We start from the raw sequence: 11,445 nt of genomic DNA, 5'->3' as shown, positions 1-11,445 counted from the left end.
GATCAATGTTATTTAAATTTGAAGCTTTTGAAGCACTTTTTTAAGTTTATTATTACCAACTAGGTGTATTTTTAAATGTGCTTAAGGTAGTGCAGCCAACTTGTGTATGTTTATTGCCTATTTATTGTTTTCTTAATTGTTATTTTAGCATTTTTTATGAAATTCCATATTCACACAACGAATTAATTCAATAAAATTAATTACAACAATACTTGACAGGAAACAGTCAAAAAATATGACGAACATTCACAGTAATGCAGCTCACAATAAATTATAACTAACGACTTTTCAAACAAAATAATATAAATAATAATATAATGTTGTATTATTTTTGCAATTTAGCATTTAATAAAAAGCAAGCATATAATTTTGGCGTTTTGTTTAATAATTATAGTTACATTGCATTAAGTATTTTTTAATTGTGAATCTATTGTGAATTATGAAGATGCACGAAAGTTGCAAAGAGGAAACAAATGCATTCGTTCGTTCAAATGCAGCGAAATGGCTGCCTGCCGTTTGAATTGACGATTTAACACGAGCATCATGACATTTAGTGCGGACACAATAAAAGTGAATTGAAGTGAAAAGCGATATTATGTGGTAATTTTAAGTTGAGATTAATTTGTTATAAAAATATTTAAGTTGGCATTTTTTAATATTTTATATAAGCACTTAGCTAGTATATACAATAGTACTTAGTTCTGACATAAGTTCAGTTACAAGTTCAGACCATTATAACAAATTAACTATAATACATTTTTTAATGAAGTTAGTTTTATTTAATTATGCATACATATGTATATTATATGAGTGATGTAAAAAATTTTAATCGTAATTGTCACTTTTGCTCTCACTGCAGGGCTTTTGATTTGTGTGCTGGATCAGAATCTTGCTGGAAGATTCAATGCTCTTTACCGTTGAGAGTGTATTGCCTGCAAAAACAGCCAGATGGTATACTTTGCCTCAGTTTTATCCCATTGTGCACAGAAATGAAGAGGTGAAATGCCTTTACAGGAGAATTTTTGCATCTTTGGAAGTTTTTTGGTACATTATGTCATTGTGCTTAATACAAACTTCTGCCGCATGAAGAATTGGTTTAACCTATATAATGAAAACTTTCACGTCAGCGGAAAAAAATACTCTTTAATACGATTTCATGCATTTGTAAACTTTGTAACATAATTTATGGCAAGATCAAGTACTTGTATATTGAAATCTGTATCAAACACACTTCTGAGTGGATTAGACAATGTGCATATATAGCAACAACTCTAATCTAAATTTGAGTTGCAATCCACCAGAGCATGTCCGGCTAGTGCAGATGATGTTACTCCACTATTACTTGAAAAAATTAACTAAGAAAAGTTGTTCGTTTAGTCTAGATGCTGTGCCGCAAAAGCGAGAACAAATTAAACCAACATATATATTAATTCGTGAGTATCTATCATATTTTTATTTTACATAGTTTAAATTTTTTCTTTTATTGAAATTGATATACAAAGAAAATTAAGGATTCGAGTACCTACCCTTAAATAAAAGAAGTGTTTATGGTCTCGTGATTGTGTTAAATACTTGTATTTTTTTAGTTTATTTCTAAAGTAAAAAATATTTTGTTTCTATAAAAAAAACATTAAAAGACAATTAAAACTCGACTACTTAAACAAATTTAAGCTAAATAGTTTTAAATTATAAGTTAATACTTTTTCACATTCTAACTGTCCTTTTTTGTTAGGCTCTTGATAATTTCCTCTATACTAGCGGAGGATCCAGATACTAGCGCAAATATTGCAAAGGCACATAATATAATATTCTTATATAGCTTCCATTTGCCCCATCCGAGACGATCTGGCCATAAATAAACTAACTCACAAACGCTGGGCACGAAGATGCCTAAAATTAATATTAAAAGTTAATGCTTATTAATCACGAAATGATAAATATGTGTATGGCATACCGAGTATTGAGAAGAATATAGCACCGACAAGATTAATGAAAATTTCCAGACTTGGTAGTGCAAGACAAAAGCCACCACTAATCAGTATTATAACAGTACGTAAAGCTATCTGTATAATATTGTGATTTTTTTTATTGAATTTGTGTGCGATCAATTTCCACAGGATGTCATTGGGCACGTAGAACTGTAAGCCATAAGTAAACTGTATCGCCACAGCCATCAGTAATTTTGCAGTGTCAGCCAAACTATAATATATTGTAAGTACATACATAATTAATTATAATATTCATATAATGCTACTCACGCATCGCCTTCTTGTAAATTCAATGTAATGCTGCCTTGCACAGCATCACCATAACGCACATAACCTAAAAAGCCGATAACGGCATATAATAATACAACAACGATCATAGATGAATTGAGTACACCAGGACAGCCAAGAAAGTCTTGTGGTTTCTTCATGGCATTTTCCACGGGCATAACTGAGCCGATACCCTCCATAGCGAAGATAACTGTGGAAAAGAAAAGTGGTATCTTTGTGATTCCACCAACTAAGTCCTTGTCGTCGAATACCAATGGTTCGCTAAACAAATAGTACAGCACAATACCGAAAGTGATCAGTATGAAAATATTTGCCATTGCGGAGAATGGCACTAGCCATCTGAGATTTCTTATTTGACCAATCAATAGGCAGGGTATGAGTGTCAGTGCAATATAAGCGCGCACACCCCACTCAAGACCGGTGTCATAGTTGATGACGTCGTGAAATGATTTAGCGATAAACACGATATACACACAAGCGGCGGCGTAATATGTTGCCATTAAACTTGCGTCCACAAAAACTCTATGTGAGAGAAATCAATGTGAATATGTGAATTTTTGAAGAAAGAATTAACTTACTTTGCAAATTTCGACCACGAACGCAAACGTTTGGGACCATTTTCAAAGGCTTTCTCCACAGTTTCAGCAAATCCCAAAGCAGGCACTTTGATGTCTTTACAGATGCTTTGTGAGGTTTTTACCTGAAATATAGCGCGAACATAGTGAACTTTAAAACATTTTGAATTACTGTTTGATACATTGAACGCTTATGTTCGAGAAGTATTGCCAATTGTTTCAAATAAATGACATAATTCAAGCTTTTCGGATCCAGATTACCTGCAGACAATTTATTAATTGACTAAGGGTCGTTTTCTCAATATCTCTTTAGCAGTCATTGAAGTTCTGGTTAACTGAATCAAGACTCCTTCTTTCGGTAAATACCCTTTTTGAACCAAAACTTAACTGACAGATGGTTGCTAACCAGACATTGAGATACCGCCCCTAAATAATAAAGGTTTTTCTAATATTTAGTTTTGCCGCATTTCCATAACCTACCAATATGTGCACACAATGCGCACAGAGGAAGCCCACCACCAACGTCGCAATCATACCGAACAGCAAACCGCCCGATTTAAAAGCCATTGGCATGGCCAAAATGCCGCTACCCAATGAGCTTTTAAGGAAATGCGCCATAGCGCCACTTGTCGACTGGCCTTTAGCTTGATCTCTATAATCCGCTGGGTTGTATTCACCATCATCTTCCGATGTTTTCACCAAGTCTGTGCTGAAATTTGTAGTAAATTATTATATAATTACACAGTTTATTCATTATCTACTATCTAACCGTGAATTGAAATCATTCAGGCTCAACTCTGACTTTGAGGCCTCTTTAGCTTTTGACTCTGTCATCTGTAAAAAATAAAAAGAAATCTTGTTATATATTTTTTAAATGCATTAAACTTTTAGGACATTTTTTTCTTCTTCTTCTTTCTTTGGCTCTGCTAACTTGGCTTTAAGTTGCCTTTATCATTTGCGAGGTCATGCCAGTTGTACATCCCAAATGCACATATGTAGGTCCCTTGCGCGCCATTGCTTTCGTTGTCCATCCTTGGGTCTTCAGTCGAAGAAGCTAATCGCTGGAGAATCCAGCATGCGTCCAATATGATCTAACCAACGAATTCGCTGAATATATACATAGTTTATTCACTGAACTAAAGCCATTTCGCCGTAGACCGCACACAGTTCGTGGTTTCAGCTTCTTCGGTACTCATCGTTCACGCGGACGACTCAAAAGATCTTGCTGAGAACAGTTCTCTCAATTCTGTTGGCAAGAGTTCGTCACGCTTCCTAATATATAGCTGCCAACAAAAACGTAATTTCCAAGACGCGAGGAAAACCTCGTTTGGTACCGAACGGCTTGGAGATGTCTTCCATAATTTTTAAGGAGCTGATCAAACGTCTTAGGAAGGTTTTCCCAGATTTTGACGAATATGGTTGTGCTCAACGTCTTTCGGTATAATCACATGAGTTTCGCAGGGATATTACATATAGACATGTCGTCGAATAGGCAGCTCTTATCAGCGCTGTCGGAAGCATATTTGGAATCAACAAAAGAGAAGTGAGGTCGATCTGTTTGTTGAGGGTTTTCTCCAGAATTTGACGTGTTCTAAAATTTCGTCTCTGGTAGATTTGTTAGCTCTATAACCACACTAAAAAGGTTCAATAATTTTATCCAATGTTCTTAAGTCTTCGAAAGAACTGCGGGGTCTTCCTTTATGTGGAAATTTATTTAATTGACAAAAAAGAAGTGAGGTCGATCTGTTTGTCGAGGATTTTCTCCAGAATTTTACGTGTTTTAAAATTTGGTCTATGGTAGATTTCTTAACTCTATAGCCACACTGAAAAGGTTCAATCATTTTATCCAATGTACTTAAGTCTTCGAAAGAACTGCGGGGATAGAACGGGCAGAGTATAATCACATTCCAATGGGAATGTATTCATCCGACCAACCCATTTAATGGCTGGAACATGTGTCTTTTGAGCTTCTCGTCGTCGGTTTTAAATTGCTCAGCCGGTAATCCAACGATATCCGTGTTTTTGTTAAGCCATTTTATAGCTGTTTTCGCCTTATCTTGGAAAACTGAAGCGACGATGACGTTATCACGGTAGGTTGTGACAGCACTTCTTAATAGTGTCGAGACGTGTTCCCTTCTAATTATGAGTTTACTCTTGGTTTCTGTTATTCGATTTCTTTACTTGTCCTTACAGAAGTCCCGGGCTAGAAGCCATTTAAATAATGCTCTAATTTCTGGTAAAATTATTGAACTGAGCATGCTGCTACCCAGCAACTCAAGCTCTTTTAGGATAAATCCCAATCACTTAGTCATTAATACCGTACCGAATGAAAGTTTATCACGAACAGTGAATGTGTCATGTGACAGTTTTCATCTGAAAATGGTCAATAATTTTTCCTAGCCTCCATATAACTTCACTAGTGGAATAAAATATCTCAATAATATTAACTGGATCGCGGAATGATTCCACATGACTTGTTAATACCCTATTTTTCAGTTTATTTAGACTCTACAAGAAACCAAGAGCCTTAAATAGAGCAATTTCTTCAAACTACCGAGCATATCTGTCATAAATCTTTTATATTATTAATTTACCAGCGGATAAAGTACTGATAAGATAATTACTTCCTGAGTATCTCCTTTAGTTGTTTACACAATTTCACAGATATGGCCGTGTGAACGTCATTGAGGTTGCTTATCACGTCATAATTGACACTATCTCGATTTGTGTTGAAGAGGTTTAACGGTTTCATTAAGTTTCCATTTTATATACGTAGCGAGATTAAGACTATTCGCACTCTCAATCTCATTTATGGACATATGAATACATGTAAATACATGGACATACATGATTCCAAAATATTTGGGAAATTGACCTATTACGGTATAGTTTTCACTTCAACAAGCTTACGATAACATATACCATCTGATCAAATTTGACCCGGACTGTTCTGGTCTGCGCGCTAAAACCGAATCGATATATTTTGTTGGTCGGGAAATCAATGAATACTCGAATTGTGCGAGGCTTCCATTCACCTCTGTTAATGACGACAACAACCAATTATAATTCTATTGGCATTAGAGAGATGGCAGACGATCTTAAAAAGTATATCTTATGGATCGTATGATTACATTTTGGTTATTCATTCCCCAGCAGAGAAGATTGGGCCAATAGTTCTCTGATTGGGAGTTTCAACGGCGAAATCTACATATTCACTGACAGATCAAAGGGTGAATGTCTATAATTTAGTCTTTCGGGACAAAATTGTGAGTATAAGAGAAGGTGCTGGAGTGGAAAATAATCAAGTTTTGTTTTACCAAATTCACTGAGTTGCTGGATAAGGTTTAAATTGGTTTCAAGCCGATAGCACAATGGATCTAATTATGGCCTAAATGCGGCCGCCTGCGTTTCGAGGCTTATGAGCCTCTAACCAACCTATACTCGTATTCAATTCTAGAATCGTAGTAAAATATTTGAATCTTTTTTATAAACGACGTCGAGTACAGGCGGTAAAAGAGATGCAATATAGCTGACGACCCCAACTTCATTAAATGAATTATTACTAGCGATGAGACATGGGTTTATGAATATGGTTTCGAAACAGATCGAACGAATGACGCTCCAAAAATGCGCCTAAAACGAAAAAACCAAAATTCGCTGAATGTAGTGAAGTTCAGTCGAGGCTAATAACACCTGTATAGCCTGTATGGAAAATTGGGTCAAACGTTTGCATGCTTGTTGCCAATTTTGATGGCGATGAAGATTGGCATAAAATACCTGAAAATTTTGTTTTTTTTTAGTCTGTGTCAAATTTGATCAGAAGCTATTTCTGAATATGTCTTGAAAACTGAAGGCCATAACAGTCACGACTTATTACCAGTATATGGATGTATTAAAGATTGGTATTAAAATACTTTTAAATGTATATTTTCTCAGTCCGGGTCAAATTTGATCGAATGGTATTTCTGAATATGTCTGGAAAACTGAAGGCCATCCTAGTGGAGGTTTATAACAAGTGTATATATGTATTAAAAATTGGTATTAAAATGCGTGAAAATGTGTTTTTTTATCAGTCCGGGTCAAATTTGATCAGATGATATTTCTGAATATATCTTGAAAATTGAAAGCCATCCCAGTGAAGGCTGGTAATAAGTTTATAGATATATTAAAGACGGTTATGAAAATGCATGAAAATGTTGTTTTTTAATCAGTCCGGGTCACATTTGATCAGATGGTATTTCTTAACTTGAAAACTGAAAGCCATCCAAGTAGATGCTGGTAACAAGTTTATAGATATATTAAAGATGGTTATGAAAATACATGAAAATGTAGCTTTTTAATCAGTCCGGGTTAAATTTGATCAGATGGTACTTCTTAATATGTATGTATATCTTGAAAACTGAAGGTCATCCCAGCAAAGGCTTATAACAAGTGTACCTATATATGTATTGAAGATTGGTATTAAAATACCTGAAACTGTGTTATTATTTATTAGTCCGGATCAAATTTGATCAGATGCTATTTCAGAATATATCTTGAAAACTGAAGTCCATCTCAGTGGAAATTTACAACAAGTGTACATATATATGTGTTGAAGATTGGTATTAAAATACCTGAAAATATTTTTTTTTAATCAGTCCGGGTCAAATTTGATCAGCTGATATTTCTTAATATATGTATGTATATCTTGAAAACTAGTCCATACCAGTGGAGATTTATTACAAGTGTTTGGAAAATTAGATTAGGCGTTGGCATGCTACTAGAAGCCTATTTTGAAGCCGATAACGAAGATTGGTTTACATGAAAATGTAGCTTTTCTCGTGTCTTTCTAGCGTATGGCGCAAAATAATAAGAAAGGGTTGCTCCAGGAAATCCGTTTTATTTCACTCATTTCACCGTTCGTATTCGAATTGAATTTCATTTTTTCACGTATCGCCTCTGAAGAAACTGCGAGCTCGTCACAAAATTTGTTTTTTCATATATTGGCCACATGTTGGCACTTCAAAAAAAAAAAAAAAAAAAATACTTTCTTCACACACCAAATCGATCCCAAATACATTATTTATCTGTTAGCACTAAACTCTTACGTTTCAAAACCGCATTTGTCTACACATTTTTATATATATTTATATTTTAATATATATTTACAAATATATACCTGAAACGTACCGTAATTAAGTGAGAATTATTGTTGATTAGTACTTAATTTTTCGAAAACAATATTCTTTCTCTTCTTTCATTAATATATTTTTCTATTTTGCGATTTTATTTCATGCGACTTCGAAAAACGTAAACCACACGCGCGGATTGACCGACTTCGACTGATTACAAAGTCACTATATCGACAAGTGCATTACCAATTTACCAATAATTGCTGCAAATTTTTTTTCAGGTGCCACTTTAAAACCAATCACTAGAGGCAAATAAACTTATCATATGTATTATACAATACCGATGACAAAAGGTTTGATAATATAAATCGTAAATGGACATGAGTATACACAGTAAAAAATATTGTTCAATATTTGGTGCATAATGAACCACAATATATATCACTGAACCTCAGTAAAAGTACAATACTAAAGGAAAAAGTTATACATAAGTGTGTATGTCCTACAGGGTTTAAACTATGGCGAGTGGCCAATCGAATAAGCCACTCATATAAATCAAATAGATTAGCTTAATCAAATTGAGATAACATGAAAAGAACTTATAATCATTCAGCATGGTAGCCACAAATTTTGTTGTATTGAATTCAAACGGATAACGGCATTGTTGTTTTAACCAGAAAATATTTTAGCGAGCAGCATTTCAACATAGCACACAGCAAGGCTATTAAACGAAGTTGACTCATGGGTTTTCCAAAATGACTAACTAATACGACAAGTTTATTGCTTAGTCTGTAGTCAATGTAAACGAAAGTTAACCGTTAAGAACCCAGTTATAAATTTCTAATTAATTTAGTTAACATACTTAAGCTCGTCAGCACACTTTTTACGTGTGTTAGAAAGCAAATAAGCGTGAATTGTGTACAACTTAAGATAATAATATAAAAAATTAACACATTTAAGTGCACCCACTCGCTGGGGACCCCTTTGAGTGCACATCAAATGTAAATCATACCTGCTTGAGTTCACTCTTCAGCGGAAATTTCTGCTTTAGTGTCCTATAATAACGCAATCATTTATTTAAAATAATGTTAGGTGCTACCGTACTAATTAATTAAATATAAACGCTTCAATTAATGATTTGATTGACAATTGTCTGGTTTATATTTTAATTAAAAGCTCCAATACGCATTAGAACAAGTATCAGTAATGCCCCTGTAGTATGTACCTCGTATACTTAAGTGGCAGATTTTTAATTTATGGCACCTTTGTAGTAGCAGCCATATGTATATATGTATTATCTGATATTTGTACAGGAAGTTAATGGTAAAAATAAAGTTTAAACGTCGTTTAATGAGTATGATTCATACCGGTATGCAAGTAATTTGGTTGTTAAATAATAAAACATGAACATTTTATTGCCTTGATTTACGTCAGTGAAGCGTCTGGTACTAGTTTATTGAATTTGATTCATTACATTACTAGGGCCGTTTTCTCAATGACCGTTACAAGCATGTGTCAGTTAAGTTTTGGTTATCTCAACCAAGACTCCTTTTTTCGGTAAAGTTGAGCGAAACTTAACTGACATGTGGTTACTTACCAGATATTGAAAAAAAGGGTCTTTTAAAGTGTCATACGAAATTAGCGAAATTGATCAGGTTCTTTGCAAAGAATTTTCAGGATCAGAATTAAACCTTTTACCAAATAGTGCTAAATAAGCCAACGTCAAAGCAGAACCCGCAAATTGTAAAATTTTTAAATATTCGTCAATATTTTTTTTTTGCCTTTAAAGTAATGCCGCAAATTGTAAATTAAACGCAAAATATTTAATTATTCGTCAATATTTTTTTTTTGCCTTCAAAGTAATGCCCAACAGATGTAATACTCTTCTGACAACGATTTCGAAACACTTTTCACAAGCACTTTTTCGGATGCCCTTCAGCTTCTTCAGCGAATTTTGCTTTATCTCTTCGATCGACTGACAACGGTTACCACGGAGCTGCAATTTCAGTTTGGGGAACAAAAAAAAAAATCAGACGGAGTCAAATCTGGTGAATACGTTGGTCGATCGATGATATGCATTGAGTTTTTGGCTTTAAAATGGGTCATAATCGTGGCTCGATGCGATGGTGCATTATCAACGTGTAAAATCCATCACTTGTTCTTCCGCAATTCCGGACGTATTCGACGGATGTCTCAATACGACCAAATACGAGGGCTGCTATATATATTCTGGCCTAGGGCAACACTAAGTGTTGCCAGGTGCAATCTGACATTTCCATTGGAAAGTTTGACATTTTTTAGCATAACATCACTCAGAACGTTTTGTCATTTAATCGTTTATTTTATTTTGAATTGTTTTATTTACAGGGAATTAAAAAATTCATCTCGGCCAAAAAATGGAATTAACTCGTGAACATTTTCGTGCGATCATTTTTCACAACTTTCGACGTGGATTATCACGACAAGAGTGCATCGATGAACTAAAATCTTTGTATGGCTATGAAGCACCATCCTATAGCACTGTGAAAAACTGGTACAACGAATTCAATCGTGGCCGACGCTCGCTCAAAGACGAATTCCGTGAAGGTCGTCCAAAAACAGCCGTTGTGCCAGAAAACATCGATGCCGTACGTGAACTGATAATGCAAGACCGTCATGTAACATACCTTCAGATAGAGGCATGCCTATGCATTTCTCCCACCAGCATACATTCGATATTACATGAACACCTGGCCGTAAAAATGGTTTGTTCTCGTTGGATCCCGCACAATTTGACAATCGCTCAAAAAAAGGCTCGTGTGGATTGGTGTAAAGAAATGCTGAAAAGCGGAGACCATAGTAGAGTTTCCAAAGACTTCGTTGTATTTACGCTTTCAATACTTTCGAAGTCTGAGTCTTCACGGACTGTAGCACTTTTACGTTGCAAAGCAAGTTTTGGCAATAGCACTGCAACTACTCTGAACTGCTCGCTTCACAGCCGAGGTATGGCCGCTGGTGACACAGCAAGTCAACACGCTATGCCCGCCAGTGGTAACAGCCAGTTCTCTCACCGACGATAACTGAATAAATACGCCACGTGCATCAAATTTCCTTGGCAGAAGATGGTGTAAAAATTTAACAATGGACGTGGCATCGTCCAGCTTTAGGTGAATTCCTATATCTCAGAACTTGTTTATCAATTTCAATGAAATTTGCTATGTGCGGTTATACAGCCATTCCTATTACTCGCTGTTAAAATGGACGAAATCGGACAACAACCACATCTACTTCCCATATAAGACAACTTTCATTTCATCAAAATCTGTCACTGTCAGTATACAAATCAAACACCAATGAGCATAACAGGATAAAGCTTTGCATAAGTCGTACTCTTAAGGTATTTATTCTTATGTTCAAGAATTGTCGATGTCGTGTAATACATTTTCAATGATCCAGACAACAAATATCTGGACAACAGTGCATTTGGTTGATTTTATAACGCTT

General features: G+C 35.0%; 1 protein-coding gene and 1 long non-coding RNA gene across 3 annotated transcripts; one reads left to right on the top strand and one right to left on the bottom strand.

Moving 5' to 3' along the window:
- Positions 1–1,559: 1,559 nt before the first annotated feature.
- On the bottom strand, positions 1,560–8,159 carry LOC126754925 (proton-coupled amino acid transporter-like protein pathetic). Of its 2 annotated transcripts, none has more exons than XM_050467142.1 (7): positions 8,010–8,159; positions 3,621–3,685; positions 3,332–3,560; positions 2,855–2,976; positions 2,259–2,798; positions 1,955–2,199; positions 1,560–1,890 (listed from the first exon to the last, which is right to left on the bottom strand). In XM_050467142.1, the coding sequence occupies exons 2-7, from the start codon at positions 3,683–3,685 to the stop codon at positions 1,712–1,714; spliced, it is 1,380 nt and encodes a 459-aa protein (XP_050323099.1). In that variant the 5' UTR covers positions 8,010–8,159; the 3' UTR covers positions 1,560–1,711. The 2 variants fall into 2 exon arrangements, with proteins under 2 accessions (XP_050323099.1, XP_050323098.1); XM_050467141.1 differs by having other exon boundaries at positions 8,021–8,159.
- Positions 1,954–8,292, top strand: LOC126754926 (uncharacterized). The gene is made up of 3 exons (XR_007666432.1): positions 1,954–2,049; positions 2,118–2,211; positions 8,185–8,292. It is a non-coding gene; the product is annotated as an uncharacterized LOC126754926 (long non-coding RNA).
- Positions 8,293–11,445: the final 3,153 nt, after the last annotated feature.

This window comes from Bactrocera neohumeralis, chromosome 4, assembly GCF_024586455.1.
Source record: "Bactrocera neohumeralis isolate Rockhampton chromosome 4, APGP_CSIRO_Bneo_wtdbg2-racon-allhic-juicebox.fasta_v2, whole genome shotgun sequence".
In the NCBI taxonomy this organism is placed as follows: domain Eukaryota; kingdom Metazoa; phylum Arthropoda; class Insecta; order Diptera; family Tephritidae; genus Bactrocera; species Bactrocera neohumeralis.
Note: the sequence above shows the minus strand (reverse complement) of the source record. Positions and strands in the feature narration are given on the sequence as shown.

Excerpts from the sequence above, each read along its gene's own strand:
- LOC126754925 (XM_050467142.1), bottom strand. The coding sequence starts at position 3,685 with ATGACAGAGTCAAAAGCTAAAGAGGCCTCAAAGTCAGAGTTGAGCCTG. Across the intron at positions 2,200-2,258 it reads AATTTACAAGAAGGCGATGC|TTTGGCTGACACTGCAAAAT; the intron begins GTGAGTAGCATT and ends AATATATTATAG. Across the intron at positions 1,891-1,954 it reads TATATTCTTCTCAATACTCG|GCATCTTCGTGCCCAGCGTT; the intron begins GTATGCCATACA and ends TATTAATTTTAG.